Source organism: Sylvia atricapilla, chromosome Z (assembly GCF_009819655.1).
Source record: "Sylvia atricapilla isolate bSylAtr1 chromosome Z, bSylAtr1.pri, whole genome shotgun sequence".
Lineage (NCBI taxonomy): Eukaryota > Metazoa > Chordata > Aves > Passeriformes > Sylviidae > Sylvia > Sylvia atricapilla.
In genome coordinates this window covers 71304227-71324057 of record NC_089174.1, presented here as the reverse complement: position 1 = coordinate 71324057, position 19831 = coordinate 71304227, and the positions used below count along the sequence as shown (strand labels likewise).

At 35.9% G+C, this 19831-nt stretch overlaps 1 protein-coding gene across 1 annotated transcript in view; it reads left to right on the top strand.

Annotated features, from left to right (window-relative positions):
- The window catches only part of FYB1 (FYN binding protein 1), a 38783-nt gene extending 22312 nt beyond the window's left edge, over positions 1 to 16471 (top strand). The window contains exons 8-18 of the mRNA XM_066338561.1: positions 1820 to 1964; positions 4234 to 4262; positions 5418 to 5481; positions 6006 to 6146; positions 6820 to 6851; positions 7981 to 8047; positions 9332 to 9437; positions 9740 to 9902; positions 13059 to 13092; positions 14199 to 14230; positions 14346 to 16471. Coding sequence (XP_066194658.1) covers positions 1820 to 1964; positions 4234 to 4262; positions 5418 to 5481; positions 6006 to 6146; positions 6820 to 6851; positions 7981 to 8047; positions 9332 to 9437; positions 9740 to 9902; positions 13059 to 13092; positions 14199 to 14230; positions 14346 to 14386 — 854 coding nt within the window. The 3' untranslated portion in view covers positions 14387 to 16471. The remainder of the gene's footprint in view (positions 1 to 1819; positions 1965 to 4233; positions 4263 to 5417; positions 5482 to 6005; positions 6147 to 6819; positions 6852 to 7980; positions 8048 to 9331; positions 9438 to 9739; positions 9903 to 13058; positions 13093 to 14198; positions 14231 to 14345) is intronic.
- Positions 16472 to 19831: the final 3360 nt, after the last annotated feature.

Sequence of the window (19831 nt, the reverse complement as noted above, 5' to 3'; positions counted from 1 at the left end):
AAAATAGCATCAGAACTCAACTCCTTGCAAGTAACAAGTATCAAATTCTTTCATGTCTTTGTAATAAACATAACATGAGTGTTCTTAAAACAGAATTAGAGAATGTAAGGGCGTGTTTAAAGTGGTTTTCTTGTTCATATTCTTATGGAAAGTTTCTCACTGAATTCTAGATTTTATTTTCTCTGAAATCCAAGATGTTTCTCCTATTGTATGAATACCATCAGTGGATCGTTGAGTATAAAGGAGTTGATGATCTGGCTCCTGGGTTATAAAAGGTTGATCTATAAAATCAATCAAAATTATTAAAAGCTTTTGCTTGATCTTTAGGGGGACTAAAATTATAAGAAAATTAGTAAGACAGTTCAGATATGTAGAATAGAGTTCTACCAAATTGTAGGTGATACCCGCTGATCCATTTGTAGTGATAGATATATACAGATAGTAAGGAACTGAGTGTATCTTCTACAAAGAGAATCTGAGAGAGCTAGGACTGTTCAGCCTGCTGAAAGGAAAACTAAGGGGTATCTTTTAATTGTTCATAAATACCTGGTGGGAGGATGTAAGGAAAACGGACCCACACTCTTTCCAGTTACCCAGTGACAGGCAACAGGCACACACTGAAACATATTCTATTCAAACAGCAGAAAACATGTTTTTTTTACTGTGAGGGTGACCAAGCAATGGAAAAGGTTGCTCAAAGAGGTGGTGGAGTCTTCATTTTTGGAGATCTTCAAAACCTGACAGGACACAGTCCTGGCCAACTTGCTCTAATGGAGGATCATGTTTGTTTAGAGGGATTGGCCAAGATGATCTCAAGAAGCTAGTTCCAATAAAAGATTTTCTATGATACCTTGAAGTTGTAAAAATAAGTCAACTACATAGATCATTTTGTACACAGAAAACCAAAACTTGGTGAGAGATGGGAGAATTTTCTATTATTTTCTAGAGCATGTGCAGTCCATTAATTAACTTGCCATGAATTAATTCTTGTGTCAGCAAAGCTTGAAGCTGTACAAGGCTTCTCATTGAAATGTTCCAATAATGCAGACCAATTCATTACACCAATGCTTTGGCCTTCCATGTTCACAGGCCAGGTCTGTGAAGAACACCAAACAGAAAAGGAAAACCAGTTCTTATCATCTGAGTAAGAGGAAAGATCAATGTCTTACATTTGAGAGGAAACACACTAAAAACTGCACTCATTTTCAAAGAAATGCATGAGCATTTTTCACATTGGAGAAATTCATTTGTGCACTCTTCTGTACAGGCAGTATACCTGTCTAAAATTATCCTCAGAAGAGACAGAGTTCCTCATCTCAAGTCAACTGCTTTGGTCAATGCAACTACAGTGTCTGTCAACCTCAAGAAAAATCAATGCACACGGTCCTCCTAATGACCTGTCAGGAACTTTATGGCATGGACTGCCCTAAAATATGCCACAGGCATGCAGCACTGTTACGAATGGATGCAAGGGTTTGTATAAGTCCTTGCCTTTTGCCCAGGCCCCTGGCAGCAGCCAGTAGCTTTATTGAGCCAGCACCTCAATGCCCACTCTTCATTTGTAAGTTCTTTTATAATGGCTGATTCAGTCTACTGTAGAATGAATTATTTATTCAATAGATAAAACTAACAGACAAAAAACTTAAACTAACACTACACAGGAATAAAAAAGACAACTAGTAGGTAAATACAGCATGAGGTTGAAGACACCTGTTAATGTTACAGACAGCAAAGAAATAATATAACTTAGGATTCAATACCTCTTGTTAAAGTCATTCCTTTATAATGACCCTTAAACTGCATGGTTTCATTTATTTAGATGGGTACATTAAAACAACCATGGTGGAGATTGATTACGATTCTTTAAAAAGAAAGCAAAAATCATCAACCAGAGCTGCTGTGAAACATACAGAGAGTGACCAAGAAACGTATGATGATGTTGGAAATCAGGACACTACTAGCAGGTATGTATAAGGAATGCATGAAAAGAAACAAGTGATTCACTTGGGTCAGGCTAGACAGGGGAAGTTTTACAGCAACAAACCCAACTCTCATCACAAAAATTTATATAAGAAATGTGTAACTATTATATGTAGCTGTTCAGATTGATGTGTTCAGAGGGTTTAAACAAATTTTGAAATCTAGCATCTGGAAGCACTCATATTTAGGAGGAACCTATACTATTGGAAGAGGATCTATTTCATTGAAATCCAAAGAAGAAAAAGTGCAAGCCATGCAGGATTACAAATCATCTGCAGACGTCCAATTCTCTTCCCTCTCTCTCTCTCTCTCTCTCTACTTCATCTGTCTTTTGGAACTACATGCTCCCTTTTCTAAGATGCAAGAATAAAAGATTATAAGAGCAATGGAAACACTGCACCAGGGAACTCCTGGTCACCCTCATTGATCTCATGAGCCTTAGCATGAGTCTTTAAGTCTTACTATGTCTTCCATTTCAACAAGAAGAGACTTCTGGAATCATGTCTAGGGTAACCCTTCAGAAAAGAGTATGGCTTATGAATTTAACCTTGAATAAAAGGCCTCTCAAATTCCATAAGATAGGTATGAGCTATATTTTTTTGACTTCATCAGAAGCTTCTCTATGGCACAGTCTCCATGCATTTGCAGTGCAGTGCTACATTGCAGATTATCTACTTCAACATGTCTTTTTCAAGTCAAATAGATCTGCAACTGGAGATCTGAAATATCCAGCAGCAGATCAGACATGCTGGCAGGGAAATACCTTAGTGGTCTTGTCACAAGAGCCAAAGCTATCACATAACCTAGCATGACAGTGGTACTTATGTTACCAGACTTCACAGGAAAATTTGCTTCTTATATTTGCTTCTTATATTCAACAAACTGTTCTCCATTAAATGTCCTGATGTGCAGAGAGGGATCCTGGGATTCAGATAAGAGATCTTCATATGGGTGTGAAGGATTTCAATATGTAGGACAACCATCTTGAAGCACTCAGCCATTACACAGCTCTTGCTTCTTCCCGTGAGGCTCCTTAGCTTAGAGGCCTACCTGGAATGAAACGACTGGAATAAAAGGACTGCAGCTGGCTGGCTGCAGCATGTGGAAAACTCAGCCTTCAGGCTGGCATTTTTCATGCAACCAATATAATTTTGTGTCTGATATTTTTCCAGGTTGCTCAGTATTAATTTTCCTCCCTGCACATTAGTCTCATAGCATCATGGCCTATCCATGAGAGCCATGTTAGTTGTTTCAGGTAATCTCAGCATTAGTTACTTCATTGCAGAAGTATCTTTGGCCAATTCTTTTCAGTAGGGTAAGCATTACAATTAGTCACCTCAATGCAAAGAATTTAGAAAGTGTACTGAATTCAAAAGTGAACAACTGCACTTACACTGTTGCATACTAAAATAACAGCATATTCCAAGGAACTTCGAAGGATGAATAATTGGCTCAGATTAATTAAATCCTTTAAGCTGTATTTTGACATTTTTATCTTCTCTAGTGATTAATAGCACTCTCTTCAGTTCATGAGCATGAATTGTTGAAAGGTCTGACATACATCAACATGTTTTGAAGCCACTGTAAAAATGTCATTCCAAAAAAAAAAAAAAATGCTCTTGACCAAATAGTATCATCTCGGTATCAGTAGTATTGCTAATATTCCAAAATTAATAACTGACTAGAGGTGTTGTATTTCAGTACTTCTTGGCACAAGAGTTAAACAAACTCTTTGGTTTATAATTTTAGCTAAGCCTTTGACCTGGAAATAATCTCACCTACTATGAACCTCTCAGGCTTTTTTCAACAACTGTTAGACCATTGAGATAACACAGAATCCTTTCATATGGTTAGAAACATACACTTATACCCACTGAAAGCTAGTTGAGCAATAAATTAACTCATTTACCATTTTGTTTCAAGAAAATTGCCTCATAAGAAATGAATATAAAGGGTCTGGATCTACTCTCCAATGCTCAGTCAGATTATAGTTTTTATTCCCATCAAGTCTGACTACATGATCTCCTGAGATCTCCTCCAACACAAATTATCCTATGATCCAAAATTATATTTCGTGGTTTAATTTAAAGATATCAACAGGAATATAAAATACATTCTAAATCTTTTTGGCCAAAATGTTTAGAATTAATAATTGGAGAAATTATGGGTGATCATGTTCATGAATGATCATGATCATTCTTTTTCTTACGGATGACTGCTTTTCTCTAAAATGTCTTTTTTTTGCTTTTCCAGTCAAAGTGGTGACCAAGGTGGAGATGGAAGTAAGTTCTACTTACATGTTTAGGAGGGAGCTGTTTCTGTATGTTTCTTACCCTCACATTCTGACTTCTGCAGCTTCCACATAATGCAGTAATTATCCATAAGCAAGTTAAATGTTAGCTAACAGGCAAGAAACAAGGAAGGGTAGTAGCCAATTTAACTTCCCCACCACCTGTGGGAACTTGAGTGAGACAGAACTTTTGTGTTCAGATAATGTAAATCACCAGCATGCCAGCTGTTCAAACTTTAACTTTTTATTTGTGTATGAAGGCAAATCATCCCACAAAACAGGACAGATATAACTGGAAAAAATACCAACATGAACAAGAGTTTTTTGTATGGGAGAAATCCAGTTCTGAAGCAGCCAGCACTACTATCAATTAAGGCTTCATTTTGCTGACATAGTTAAGGGGAACTTCAGTTACAGCTGCCCATTGGTGGCTCAACTGCAGCAGCTTCATGCTGTCAAGCTGACACAGTCAAACCCAGTTTCCCCTTTGTTAGCATATATATTTATGTAGCATTCTCTGTTAATCCCAAGAGCACAGCTCATCTTCCCAGCTTCAAGTTTAGATACTGGTCATGGCAGAAGCATTCCTTGGCAGTACTGAATGGAGCTTCTGCCAGCTGAGTACAGATTTCAGTGCCTACGCTGATCAGTGCCTAGAACTGGACATGCAAACCAAGCTAATCCTGCCCTGAAGGAGGTGGGGCACAAAGGTCAAAACTGAGACCAAATGGGGAGTTTATATTCCTCTTGTCTCTGATTTCTCTGGATGAAAACAAGAGACCTTGTGATGATTAGAGTGTTAGTCCGACATGTTCAATCATCTCTTGAGTCACATATGAAAACTTAAAAGTCATCATAAGGTCTGTGTCAAAATCAGCCATTTAGAATTTCATTGACTACAATGTAGAGACATTTGTTTTCAGTATCCATGCTCTTGTGATTGGCAGTGTCACATTTAAATGCTGTGGATGGCATTCTAAACTGGGATAAATGAAAAATTCTGTTTTAATAAAGGGTCTGGCTGGTTTTCAGAAGGAATTTTGCATAAACTGCATGCACATCTGATACAGTAAAGAAGCCTTTAATGAATACCTTAGTCAGCAGAATGAAATATAATTGCATTAATTCACTATTTGATCTTTTAAAGGCATGGTCCAATCTCCTCCTTCTGATCAAGACATTTATGATGAAATTGATGATAAAGATGCTAGGTATGTTTTTTATATATTTTAAATAATTTGTTTCTTTGACAGAATGGTTCCAGTTTTTAGTGGTTTTGAATCCAGCATAACAATTAGCAGGTACTAGGATGATCAGTAAGCGAGTATACATCAAAATGGATATGTGAAGCCAGAGAAAAGGGTTCTTCAGTTTTTTTAAGAAGTTTTGTTCTGTATTTTTGATATGTCAGCAAAAGCAGCTTGTAATCTATAAAATCTCCCAATCTCCAACTAGACAGAATAAGTCTGAAATGAAAATAACAAACTAAAATACTAGGTTGCTGAGTAACAACATGAAAACAGTAAGCCACTAGATTAATATCTATACTACAAATATATCTCGGTACCTACAAGTGGCCTAACACTCATATATCTAGTTTAGCATGTTAGCATTTGGGTAAGCAATTTCACTCTGGGAATTAATGATAATTATGTGCATCAATGGAGAATTTAACTGGGCCTTTTAAGAAGAACATTACATTTTACATTGTGATAATCACATGCATACTCCAAAGGTCTGTATCGCAGGATGAAGATAAGAATGGTATCTGGCCTTGGGGAATCTTGAAGAGGCTAAAGGTCAAAGATGACAAAAAGAAAAGTGTACGAGAAAAAACAGCCAAAGTCAATGAGGCAGAAGAAAATGAAAATTTGTTGTAAGAATCTGCGAGGAAATCAAAGTGCACATTAACTAATTCTAATAAAGCATTGATCACATGCTACTAACATATCCTTGCAGCAGTCTAATGAATCATGCATCAAATTGCAGCTCAGGATGATACTTTTCTGCAAAAACACTGAGCTTTCTTTTCACCTTCATAATTATTCTCTTAACAAGATGTATTTCTTGCAAAAGTCTGGTAATCAAAATATGCTGAATTCTTTTTTTGGTGAAAAGCACCAGAATAATCTATCATCTTTGTGCCACTGGTCATGTAAATTTGCTGCATACACTGTTAAAATTTACTTTTCTCACCAGTACAATGTAACTGATATAAACTGGTAAACCTAGACACATTAATCAAAATTTTAGGAATAACACGCCAAATAGAAAAATGCAAAGATTGTCTTCTATCCATCTTACCTAGAGAATAAGTCAGCAAGTGGTGTTTTTGCCACATTCTTCAGTCAAACTGGTTCTGAACCAGTTTATTTTAATTCAGTGATAAAAATATATTTAGTCCTTAAGTTCTGCTGGTGTCAGTGGCACTTCAAAATGTCTGGAGATTATTTGAAACCCTTGTGTTGCAAGTTTTTAAAATTATTTAGGTTACAAAAAAGGCTATTAATGTGATATAAATACTTAATGAGCTTTTTTTTTCCCTCCAGCATCTCTTCTTCAACAAAGCAGTCTGGAAAAGGTAATTAATAGCCTCTTTTTCAGTCTCCGTATTGATTCCTGATTCTTTTCTGTATACATTCCTGATTCTTTTCTGTATACTCTGTATCGTGCTAGTAGCAAAAATACATCCAAGGAATGAAACAGGACTTCCTATTGCTTACCTAGTTGCAGTAAATAAATTTCAAATATTGTGATATGATATGATATGATATGATATGATATGATATGATATGATATGATATGATATGATCTGGCTGCAGACAAGGTGATACATATACATTGCAAGCTCTCTGGTAAACAATTTAATGTATTTAATGTGATTTTTCTACCTGAGATTTACACTAGTGCATTTTATTTTGCATTAAATATGAACAGATACACCTGGAAAGAAGCACTCAGTGAAAGACCCCAGAAGTAAAGAGAAATTATTTTTTTCTATTTTTATCACTTGCAGTGTCTCTGTAAAAAAACATATAAGCATCAGCTCAGTTGTGGAATAAAAAGCAAGTTTTCAGAATTTCTGAGTCTGCTTCAACTGAGTTCTGAATTTTAAGTCCTGAGTTTAGAACTGAGTTCTAAACCTTCTGTATCCTGCTGATTTTTCTAGCCATTGGTTTGATGAGTCGAACAATTGCTTCCCCTCCACAAATATGCTGAACATGATTGAAAAAGTATTCTTGGGCTAAGAATTCTCTTCACAGCTTTGGCATTGCAAGATGGCCTAAAAACCAACATACCCATGATTCATATCCACTTCTAAGCAATGTTGCATTGACCAGGGGGCTACAGAAGGTATTGAATGTGCATTAAAATCAAACTCAACAAATGTACTTAGTACAATACAGTAGTAATTTGATTAATTAAAATTAAAGGCTATCTCATGGGCTAAATCTTGCTTCACCTTCAAAAGATTAAAATTTCAGTGAATATCTGTTATTATTAATAAAGAATCTTAATCTGAAAAGGTTAAGTGGTGTTGCACATGTTCTGAAAAACAGAACCCAGAGTTACCATAGGCAGTAAATGACTACAGTACTTGGCATAATTTCTTATCAATTTAGCTAAAATACCATACATTGTCACACAATGTATCCAGTTCTCGATTTTTACAAAATAATATTTCATTCTTTTAAACACTGTTGTTTCAGATTATGGAGATGATGTTTATGATGACGTAGATTCTTCAGACTTTCCTCCCCCCCCACTTGATCCCAGGCAAGTGAAAATATTACATCCCTGATTAAAAATCTAATATGCTGAGAGACATTTTTAAAGTATATACTAGAGGCAGATTTCCACTGATACCTGCTTTATTTGGTGTTGTCAGGTTTTTAGTTCTTATAAACCTACTACTGATAATAGCAGTTAGATGCTCTCGCTTCCATTATAGACTGAAATATTAATTAGACTATAGAGTAAGTAAGCATGTTTTGCATGCCAACATATTGAGTCCCTGATGGAAAAGAGGTAGAAAATCATGCATGGTCTAAAGGAACTTAATTACACATTGTACCTCTTGTTCTATCAAAATTTGGGGACTGTTAGGATAGATACTTTATCTCAGCTGCTGCAGTATTTTAAGAGAAAAGGAGGCAATGCCCGTGTTTAAAGTATGAAACGTATTTGGAGGTGTAAGTTCAACTTGAAAAAGTTATCCTGAACCAGAAAATTATGGTCATCTCTGGAGCGCAGTGTTATAGGCACAGTTGCATCTGTGAGGATGACTGTGACATGTCACATCCTATTGCCACTTACTCCACTCAGGTGGAGTGACAGTGCATTACAATAATGTAATCTGGAGACAAGAAAAGAGAGAGATCTCTTTGGACTGCGTATCCAAAGGAAAATATGTGGACCTTCTAAGCTAAATCTAGAGTAGGTCACACATGCATACATTCATCGTCAATGAAACTGTCATCCTGCCGAGATCAGCAAGGATCAAAAAGTAGAGTCAGACTTAACATTCCCAGCCACATGCTCAGAAAGGGCATGAAACCCTTTCGTGCTCTTTGGCAAAAGCTAGTGGTATCAGGGATGTGCAAAAAGAACCAGCACTTGAAATAGGTCATGTAATGCAGATTCCCTGGTGTAGCAAAGTGTACAGGCACATAGGACTAGCATACACAAGGCTAAGATGTTCCAGCTGCCTCCACAGTGTGACCTGTCATTCAGCTTATTGCCCAAAGCTGCACAGTCTTCACAAAAAGTTCTTCTTGCTGAGAGATTCTCCTACAGATAGATACTTAAAATTAATTTTCGATATTTGCTTTTGTGATAGATATTAGAGAGAAGTAGGAAAGACAGTCCCAACTTTTTTACTTCTTTTGAAGTCAAATCTGTATTTTATTATGTATTGTATTCTCAATATTAGTTTTTCAGAGCAAAGAAATATTATAAAAACACGTGAAGACAAATGCATTTTCTCCAAAATTATCAGAAAGCATGCCAGTGCTTCGGATGTGTTGCTAATTTTGTTTTATTTGTAACCTCTTGGTTTAGTCCATCAGCCTCAGGAAGCTTTGGAAAAACTAAGTCAGATGAAAAAGATGTACAAAAGCTCAAGAAGATGGAAAAAGAAGAGAAAGAGTTCAGAAAAAAGTTCAAAGTAAGTTTTGTTCAAAGTGTCTTCTTCACATAAATTATAAAAACAAAGTATCTGTCTTCTAATTTGTTCCCCATAACTTGCTTTTGAAAGGGAAAGTATTACTACAAGTGAAAATAATGATCTGAGCATCTCTAAGTCCAAATAGCAAGTATGGGCACATACATATTGTAGCATATACAAATAATTGTTAATTTGTTTATTTGTTAATTAATTTGTTAATTCCCATTTTTTAAAATGGGAATATTAATGGAAAAAATTAATGGATTTTAACCATAGTTTGTCGATGTTTTCCTCCTTTTCAGTTTGATGGTGAAATAAAAGTTCTTTACTCTACAACCACAGTCCAGGAATTGTCTCAGAAAAGATGGGGATATAAAGACTTACAAATTAAACCAGGGGAATCTCTTGACATTATTGAAAGTACAGATGATACCAAGGTCCTCTGCAGGAATGAAGAAGGAAAATGTAAGTTTTGTTGAAAAACTGTAGTACATATCAAATTGTCAGAGAATGGTTGAGTAGGATGTGTAAAACCTTTCTTCCCTGGTTTACCAAGGTTTACCTTGCATGGTGGTTGACAAGAGGCAATTTGTTTTTATCTTATTATTGTGTTTTAACACTGATTTGCCTTAAAAGAATCCAAAACACTTCCAATGGACAAGATATACTAAGTATTAGAAAAAAGGACCTTTTTTGGTACAGTTTTTCTTTGCAGCTAGGATCAACAGATGTTTCTTCTGTCTCTCTCCTATTGCCAAAAGGAGTGTAGCTATGATAACCCACTGAGTCTAGTAAAAGTAAAATCGTTGCTGCACCTCTGGATAGCACTAGCCCACTGATTGAAGCCAAGAGAAAAATCAGTAACAATATCCTAACTTTGGATTGGTAAGAGATGCAGTTTAATCTTTTCAACAGGCTGGGGGGAACATTTCTTAGGAGTCTTCCCCTCAGCTGCCAGCTAATCCAAGGCATATGTCCTTGCTGGCATATCTGTTTGTTCTGGGAGCTGCACGAGGTCTTTCAGTGTTTCTTTGAAGTCCTTGGCCAGGGTTTACACTGGCAGAAATTTTTAAATTTTTGGAGAAGTCCAAAACCATCTCCTGATGGTTTCAATTTCTTAATGAGCTTCTGTTACGACACTTTCCAAATCTAGTGAAAATTCACTTTGTGCTGGAACAGCCTGCTTTCAAAATAGCAGCATCCCCCTGCTCATCTTTCCTTTTTACCTCTGACCTATGTAGGAGACAGTCCAATGCTATAAACCTCCAAAGGGGATTCAGCTACCTTCCTTTTAGTTTTTCCTTCCTGAAATCAACTGTTACAGTCTGGAGTAGAGCCTTCTTCCTGGCAGGCCTGGAGGGTGAGGAAGAATTTCTTGCGTAACAACACATATGTTTTTCAAAATATGGATTGCACTAGTCCAGCTACTTCCCAAAAAAAAAAAAAAAAAAGAGCTTTCAAAGCCACATTTTTTGAATCAAACTAATAACAAAGTAGAAAGTAGTTCATGTTGGCTGTTTTCCTCTGGTAGTCTTCAAAGCCTCTCGAATAATGACAGGAGCTACTGCTTTGCTATGCATAAAAGAGCAAAACAAATAAAAATATCTTCCCTGAAAACCTCTGAATAGATCCCAGTCAATTTACACATTATTTAGCAAAGTTTGAATCCTACTTTAGTTAAGTGCATGACAGTTTTGTTTATTTGCTCCAGTTGTTACTCTGATCTTAAAGCTGTGATTTTACTTTCTGAAGGCTAGGTAGACTAAAAATCCACAGGTTTTGTTATTTCTTGCACATAAATTCTTTGATTTAATCATTAACTTATGAAGCAGTTCCATAGTTTCAAGCCTCTACCAACAGTTTAACAAAACCACAAATCATATTTCAACGTGTTCTCACCTTTTTAAGCAAGGGCTGATGATCTTAGGAACATATTATGCTATGGCTTATTTTAAATGTTATGAAATTATTTGAAATGTCAAAAGTGAAACAAAGAACTGATTTTCATCTACCATCTCAAAATCCTTCTTGGTCTGAACACGCGCATTTTGAAATACACAAAAGCTTTCAATTCAGCTTTGTAGATTTTGTTTAATCAGTAGGAAATAAATGGATTTCAGTGGCCCAAAGTTTAAGTTTTGACCTCTCTGAGCTTCCTTTACATTGTCAGTGAGCAGCTGGCAAGATTTGTTATAGCTTTCAGTGGTTTCTAAGTAATCAATGTGGAGGATGCTGACTTGCTAGCTTCTTCTTTATTTGGAAGCACTATAAAAACTAATAAATTATTTAGAAACTGAAATTTTGGACATGTAACTTTAGCTTAGTAAATGTGAAAGAGCGTGAAACCAGCAGGGGTTCTATCTCCCATGTATTTAAGGGCTCAGGATCATCAGAAGAACCAAGATAATGCTTTGCAATGGTAGAAGCATTGTCACAAGCACATGACTTCCAAGAACAAGGTGTTTGTATGCTCATGACTATCAGCAAAGAAGTTTTGCTTTTATGTATTTCACTTGAGAAAATTTTATGAACAAGCAGAGGAGCTTAGATTAGCCAAATGATTTTAAATTATTTCCTGGAGACTTCAAGAGTCATGGAAATTATTGGACTGCTCTAAAAACAATTTTGAAAAGACAATGTCTTTAAAAAAAAACTCAAAACATAATTTTCCATGTCTTTATTCCAGAAAATAAAAACTGGGGAAAGACAACTGAGCTAAGATATCATGAATAGAAACTGCTAATGATTAAAAGAAGGAAATATGCATAAAAATAATAATAATAAGACAAGATCACATTTATTCTTTAGAACTCTTCTAATTTTGTACCAGCGTGCTAGTGTTTACTAACAAACATGTAATTACTGTTATGGCTCTCTCTTTCTTTGTATTCATTATACCAATTGACAAGTATCTCTGTAGATGTCTTTGACCAAAGATAGGAAGTAATTTTTTAGGGTAATTATATACATTAAAAAAGAATATGTGTAGTTTTATCTGATTTCATTAGTAATGCACCAGACTAATTGAATAATAGTCAGTAGTCTTTCTAAGTTATTTCCATTATAATATCCATTATTGGTCTTATTAATGTCACAGTTAAAATTGTAAACAGTTACGGGTATTTAATTTAATTAATTTTAATAATTTAATTTAATAATTTAAATAATATTTATTTTGTACACATCCTGAAATAAATTTTTGTCTCTGTATGAAACTAAATATTTCTGTTACTTAATATTACTGCAAATATTACTATGTTGTTTTTATTATACTGCATTTTTGTGCTGTAGTTTGTGAATTGAACGACCTTTTTTGCTAATAACTGTTGTATCACACTCCTCTCATGCAACCAGGAAACTGAAATACAAGTTGAAAACATAATCTTCCAATCTTCCATTCTTCCCCTATTACTATTTAAGTAGGCAAATAAGAATAAGCAAAACATTGCACATAGCAAACTCTTCATCAACTAGGCATCCATTGTACATTGTTTTCTATCTATTATGTCTTTCTGTCTGAAGTATGTAAAAGAGAAAAGCTGCATTTCATTAATGCTAGCAACAGAGGTAATAACGAGTATTTCAATTTAAATTAAATACGTCTATATTTCACTTTTACAGATGGCTATGTTCTGAGAAGCAATTTAGTTCAGAAGTAAGTATAAAGGGATTTTTTTAAAAAATTTGTAACACTTAATTTTGTTCTAAATGGTCCGATATAAAAAGTGAAATATAATTATTTTAGTCTATCTTTCTAAACTTGCAAATTGACTTATTTTAAAGCAGTTAGAATTTGTCAAAAATTAATCACATACATCCATGCAGGAAATTTGCCAGAGCTTCATTCCTCATTGCTTAACCATAAACTCTGGTAAAACCCTGAAAAATCACATAAATTAAGCATTATTGGTGCTAGACTCTATTACTGAGCAGTAAGTTAATGTGATTAGGTGTATTGATGCCTTTTTCATATGTTTAACTGAAATGGACCCAATTTTCTTTAGGTTTGTTTGCACTTCAGTGTTAGTGGGATAGAAGTTTTGGCTCAGGTTTGCTCCAAGTAATTGCAGGGAACTCATTATTTTGGTTATAATCCAAAACTCCTGTCAGACAAAGCCGCTCCATTCCCTTCAAGAGGCCCTTTATATTAGACCCTTAAATATCAAATCAAATGTCCCTTTTAGAATTGTCACATTTATAAGCATTTAAAACTTACACACATTTGAATTATATATATAAGCAGTCTTACTGTCTTTCAAGGGCCTGTCCATGTATCTAAGTCATATATTTGAAAATTCCTTTTTATGGAGCATATACCTTTTATAGACATTACCTAAATTCATTACCTAAAAAATAACACCTCCAGAACTATTATGTAATTGTGGAGTAGAGAAATTTAAAAAATTTCAAATGCATGCTGATTGGATATCTGATGATCATTTTTTAAGAAAGATTAAGTATTTAATTTCTTTATGGAAATAACTTTAGGAGAATATCTATGTAAAAATGTAATAAATAAAACAGACTTTTAATAAAGCAACCCTTTCATGTTATGAAGAAATGTATCCAAGTCTACCCTTCCCTGAAAATACTTTGACCTGACCATCTTGCTCAACATAGTTCTGTTACCACAAAGATTCTTTTCCTAATTAGCAAGTTAATTATTTGATAGATTGCCTGCACCATACTGCTACTGTATTTTTTAATACATTTCTGATGTCTCAACTTTTAAATATATTATTTGTCTTTTTTAACTTACAGTGATGGAGAGATTTATGATGATATTGGAGATGGTACGTTGAACATTTGGAACAATACTTCTTTTATATTCAATTACAACAAATAACTTTGTCTTTGTGTTGAAGTACTACACAATGTTCATAGTTTGGCATTTTATTTCCATTTCAGATTGCATCTATGATAACGAGTCTGATGCTGAATTATCTTGAAATAACAACTTCATTGAAGATCAAACTCTAGTTTGGAATCCCACTTGTGAAAGACAGAAGCAAGAAGAGTCACGAACTCTGATTGCACATTAACTGGTTGCTTTTTAAAATGTACAATTAATCTTTTTTTCAGCTTTTTGTCCTCCAGTGCTTTGTACAAATTTGTATTCCCATTTATCTGAGCGTTTAAAATTCAGGTAATATGAGCCAAAGTCAGGGTTATAATTTTTCACTTCCTTTTAACATTTCTGACAGTCCATGTAAAAACACTTATTTAATTATCTATTGCTAAAGAGGCCAGTTCATATCTGTGAAGGGTACTGAGGACAACAATCCCTGGCAAGAGGTTACTCTGGCTTTCACTTATTAAACACCAAAGACAGTCATTCTGCATAGGACAGTATTCAAAAAAAGAAATGGTGATAGCATCCTGTTGTGAAAAGAAGAAATCAAAAGTGGGTGTCAGTGAAGGCAATACATCACTGACTTGCCATTCCAACTGCAATAATATTAGCTACACTGACATGGGAAACCATGTTCCACTATTGCAAAAGTCTCTTTTTCTTTGTTGTATTAATGATAGGATATCATTCTCTAAAATTTATCTGAAGTTTACTTTAGGGTATAGTGTTCTACTTTATATTGTAGTGTTGCTCAAAGTATACTCAGAACATTTAGGTTTAGATTTAATTTCTGTTTAGTTCGAAGTTAAGTTGCCAGTATAGCAGAAGGTATTATAAGCTATAAACTGATGATAAACTCTTTGGAAATCACTTCAAGGCTAAATATATAGGAGTATTTATCACTCTGTTTTGATAATATCTTTTTTTTCAAAGTCCCATAGTTTAATCCTAGATTTGGCTAAGAAAGAGTACAGAAATCAAACATTTCCATGCTTATCCATTTTAGAAATAACATTTATTCCTAAAGTTCATTTTTGATGCTGTTGACTGAATGATTAAGTTGCAAATAAAAGCAAAATCAACAGGTAGCTCATAATAATAAATATCAGTTTACATATTTAATATATTATTCTGATATATTATTAATATATCAGAAGTCACTGCAAATCAAAACATATTTAGAGTAAGCTCCCAAAAAAGAGGGTGAGCATGTTCAAAAAACAGAACATCTGTTGCTTTTGCTGTAGTACAGGTTAATCAAAAACCTGTAACAACCCATGTGGTTGGATCAGTGTAAGCAGCTCCTTTTGATGATCAAGTCTCATATAATCCTGAAGGGAAGCTAGGTACCTTGTGCAACACAGCAAGTTTTGTTTATAAACATAAAAACATCAGCTGTTAAGTCAGTGACTTTTGGTCTCACTTTCAATAGGGCTGAGATTCTGTCTTTTAAAAGTGTCTTTTATTGCTGCTTCACAATACAGGAAATTGCAAAGGAGGCATACTGGAGTGGGGATATCAAACATAAAATTAGGGAATAGTAGCCTATAAGCTATTTTGTACTGTATGTAAAATCACTGATAGTATACTGAAAAGCTGTATACAAACTTGACTTCCTCTTTCTATTTGCTATTTCTCTTATCTATTTGCTATTCAACCAAATACTAGGCAAATTCATCCAGGCATCAAATACCCATTCTATGTGTAAACATCAGCAGTAGCACCCAAATATAAAACATGATCATGCATATAAAGTGCAAGGAATATGTCTGACTATTTGACTGTGCCTGCTAATAGATTATTTATTTTTCAGTGGCATTCAAGAGGCTGTCTCCATTAAATTAGTGATATACCAAAGAATTAGGTCAGCATGCCGGAAACAACACAACTACACAGTTTTCCTATGTTCTTAGTATTAATGTGTGTTGGCACTGCAATTCTGTATCAATAATACTAAATTTGTCTTATGATACATTAAAAAAAAAAAAAGAAAAAATATACTTGTAGCTAAAACTCTATCCATTGCTTGTTCAAATAAAATAAAATGTGATTGCTGCTGGGATTTAAAATGAATCTGTATGGTTTTACTCACTGAAAAATAACTAGTGTTAACTTTGACCAATGCTGGATGCTTTTTTGTAGTTCTTCTGAATAAATGTTGGTTTTGTTTTGTTTTGTTTTTGACAAGCAGTGGCAGTACACTGTCTTCTGTCAAAACAGAACAATAGCTGAACGATAACTTCTGCAAATTATCACTGAGCAGCTAACAGAGTGAAGATCAACTTTATTACTGTTGCAAAGGCTGCAGAAACGCATCATGGCATTTATTAGTAACTGCTACCCAGAAAGTGAAATGTAAGCAGAAAATCTTCCAGACAGGAAAATCCATACATAAGCAGTCTATATTCTAAGGGTTTCTCACCTGTAATTTATTCTAGTACCTTTTAAAAGACCTTTAAAAGACCTCTAGTACCTTTTCTAAAGAAAGAAAAGGAAATCTGTTCACTTGATATTTTTCCACCTCCAAATTCTGTCTATAATTCTGCAGTGTTTGACTGTGCCTGCTAAAACAGTCAGCAGTGAAAACATCAAAATATTGACATAAAAATTAGGTTTCAGCATGAACATCCTAGTTAGGGTAAACAGAGCTGGTTTCCATCTGTGTTGTACCTCTGTGCTGTCCCAGTAAACAGGCTAAGCAAAACCAGAACTGGGAGGGCAAAAAAGACTTCTCTAATTCAGTAGCTTTACAACACTTCTCTGCTGTTACCGCAGGCTCTGGACTGAAGGAATGCAGCTGATCTCCTGCACATTCCTGTGTAAGAGGTTTATATTCTCGATCCACATAATTGCAGATCCCCTGGCTACCCGTCCCACAGTCGTAACAAAATTTCTTCTGTGTGTGATCACTTTGCATAATCCATTCTCCACTGTAAAGATCAGCACTTTAGTAAGAGCATGGAAATTCAGGGGTGGAATGTAGATTCTCTGTGTGAATTAGAACACCCCTTACCACTACATTACTTTACAGCAGACACTGTTGTAATCACATGTGTGCACCTGTTGTGTGTGAGTATACTTTATCTATATATTAAGGAAAATTCTGAGAAAACTAATGGACCCATAAAGGGTACCTTTATAATTTCTGTACAGCAGCCCCAGACCATCCTGCATGGAAAAGCTTTTACATCTACCAAAAAGAACTCAAATCCTCGGAGAGTCAATAGATGTGCTTGTATTTGGACAGCCTCTGTTCTGACTCCTCATGTGGATTCATCGTTAACTGTGTGCACCGTCTATAATTACATGATGGCTCAGTATTTTTTTCCACAGGATCCTCATCTCATTTAGTGCATGGGCTGGATGAGAATTAATAGAAAGGGCAGCTCATTCAGTTTCTGGCCACTCCTTCATTTAGTGCAAATCTTCCCAAGCTTATGCTGCATCCTGAATTAATAGTTTCTCATGGGATTCATCACAATGATATCACACATTCCCTTGAATAGGAATGGATTTATCTTGTGAGAGAGGAAAACATTTTATCCTCATTTTAATGTATGAAAAGAAGGCACAAACATAGAACAAATTGTGGCACATATCCATTAATCCCAGATATAAAACCAAACCACTGAAGCTAATTTTTTTTTTTTTGTACTTTCCTGCACTAGGACTCTCCCTATTTTATCTTCCTCTTCTTTGCCTCTGCTTATGATTACATAGAAAGATAAGAGAGACAACATCTTGTGTTTAAAAAGTATTATCAGCATGCAAAATTTGTACTGTAAATGGACTACAGAGTCAGAATCTTCAAATGCTTCTTGAATTCTGGCAGACTTGGTTCTGTGCCCACTTCTCTGGGAAGCTTGTTCCAATGCTCAACGAACCTCCGTGTGAAGAACCTTTTGCTAACATTTAAATCTTCCCTGACTCATCTTCACGGGATTCCCTCAGGTCCTGTCACTGATCACCACACAGAAGTGATCAGTTCTGCCCCTTTGCTTCCATTCATGAGGATGCTGTAACTGCAGTGAGGCCTCCCCTCAGTCTCCTCTGGTCCCGGCTGAACAGACCAAGTGACTTCACACGACTTCCCCTCCAGACCCTGCACCACCCTCATGGCCCTCCTTTGGACACTCTCTAATAGTTCAATGCCTTTCTTACACTGTGGCACCCAAACCTGCCCCCAGCCCTGGAGGTGAGGCCGCCCCAGCACAGAGCAGAGCAGGACAATCCCCTCCCTTGCCCGGCTGGCCAGTGCTGTCCCTGATGTCCCCAGGACAGGGCTGGCCCTCCTGGCTGCCAGGGCACTGCTGGCTCATGTTCAGCTTGCCATCGATCTGTACCCCTTTATGCAGTGCCGCTTTTTCCAGCATCTCATTCTCCAGTTTATCCAAGCATCCACAGTTGCCTCTTCCCAGGCACAGAATCTTCTCTGCCTTAGAGGGCAGAGGGAGCCAACAGCTCCTCCCAGTTTTGTATCATCTGTGAACTTGCTCAGTATTCATCCAGTCCTGAGTCCAAGTAATTTCTGAAGAGGTTGAAGAGCACAGGGCTGAGGATAGAGTCCTGGAGAACCCCACCAGTTACTGGTCACCAGCCTGATGTCACCCCAGTCACTTTAACCCTTTGTGTCTGACCCATAAGAATCTGCTCACCCATCACAGGATGTTTATCCAGCTGCGGGCTGGATATTTTGTCCAGAAGGATCCTGTGAGAGTATCAAAAGCTTTGCTGAAATCCAAAAGGATTATATCAACTGGCTTCTCTTGATCAACAAGGTGGGTTATCTTGTCATAACGGAAAATCAGATTTGAACTATGTTTACAGTAATAAAAAGGTAAGTAGATAGGGAATAGTGATTAAAATTTAATGTAAATAATAGGTTAGGCTATACTGTGAAACTAATGAAAAGTAAGAACTAACAGTAGAATTTAGTGGCCCACATTATTACACCTTATATAATTTGCTATCTTTCAGCTCCCATGTTGGCAGGCAGTTTGTTGGTATGGTTTTGAGTGATGTCTATGGCTCTCAGCAGAATTATACCATTATGTGTATATGGTCTGAGTATATCCATGGCTGAGACATCTAAACCAGTTCTGAAAGAGCTAACTTACCTACCCAGAAGCAATTCACTCAGGATAGCAGCACAACCCTACAAACCCTCCACCATGACTGCTTAGCCTGGCTAAGAAATAAGATGATAGTGCAGATGAAGGGTCATCTTAAGAAATTTCAAGAAGCCCACTTGGGTTCCCACTTGGGAACCATTTCAGTGCCATGGTACTGCAGAACGCCACCTAGCACATGTTCTAATCTTGTGCTAAGCAGCAGTGTGGTACCTCCCAGTCCTCTGGGTGCAGCAAAATACAATTGTCTCAGAGTTTTCCTTTTCTGTGTTTCATTCTAGATAGATGACTCGTGGACATACACAGAATTTGGTAAATCATTTCTATTTGCTGTCTTCAAAAACACTGTGAGAGAGAAGATTAACATGATAAAAATGTACAATGTTTCTTGCTGGAGGCTTTTTATATTGTGA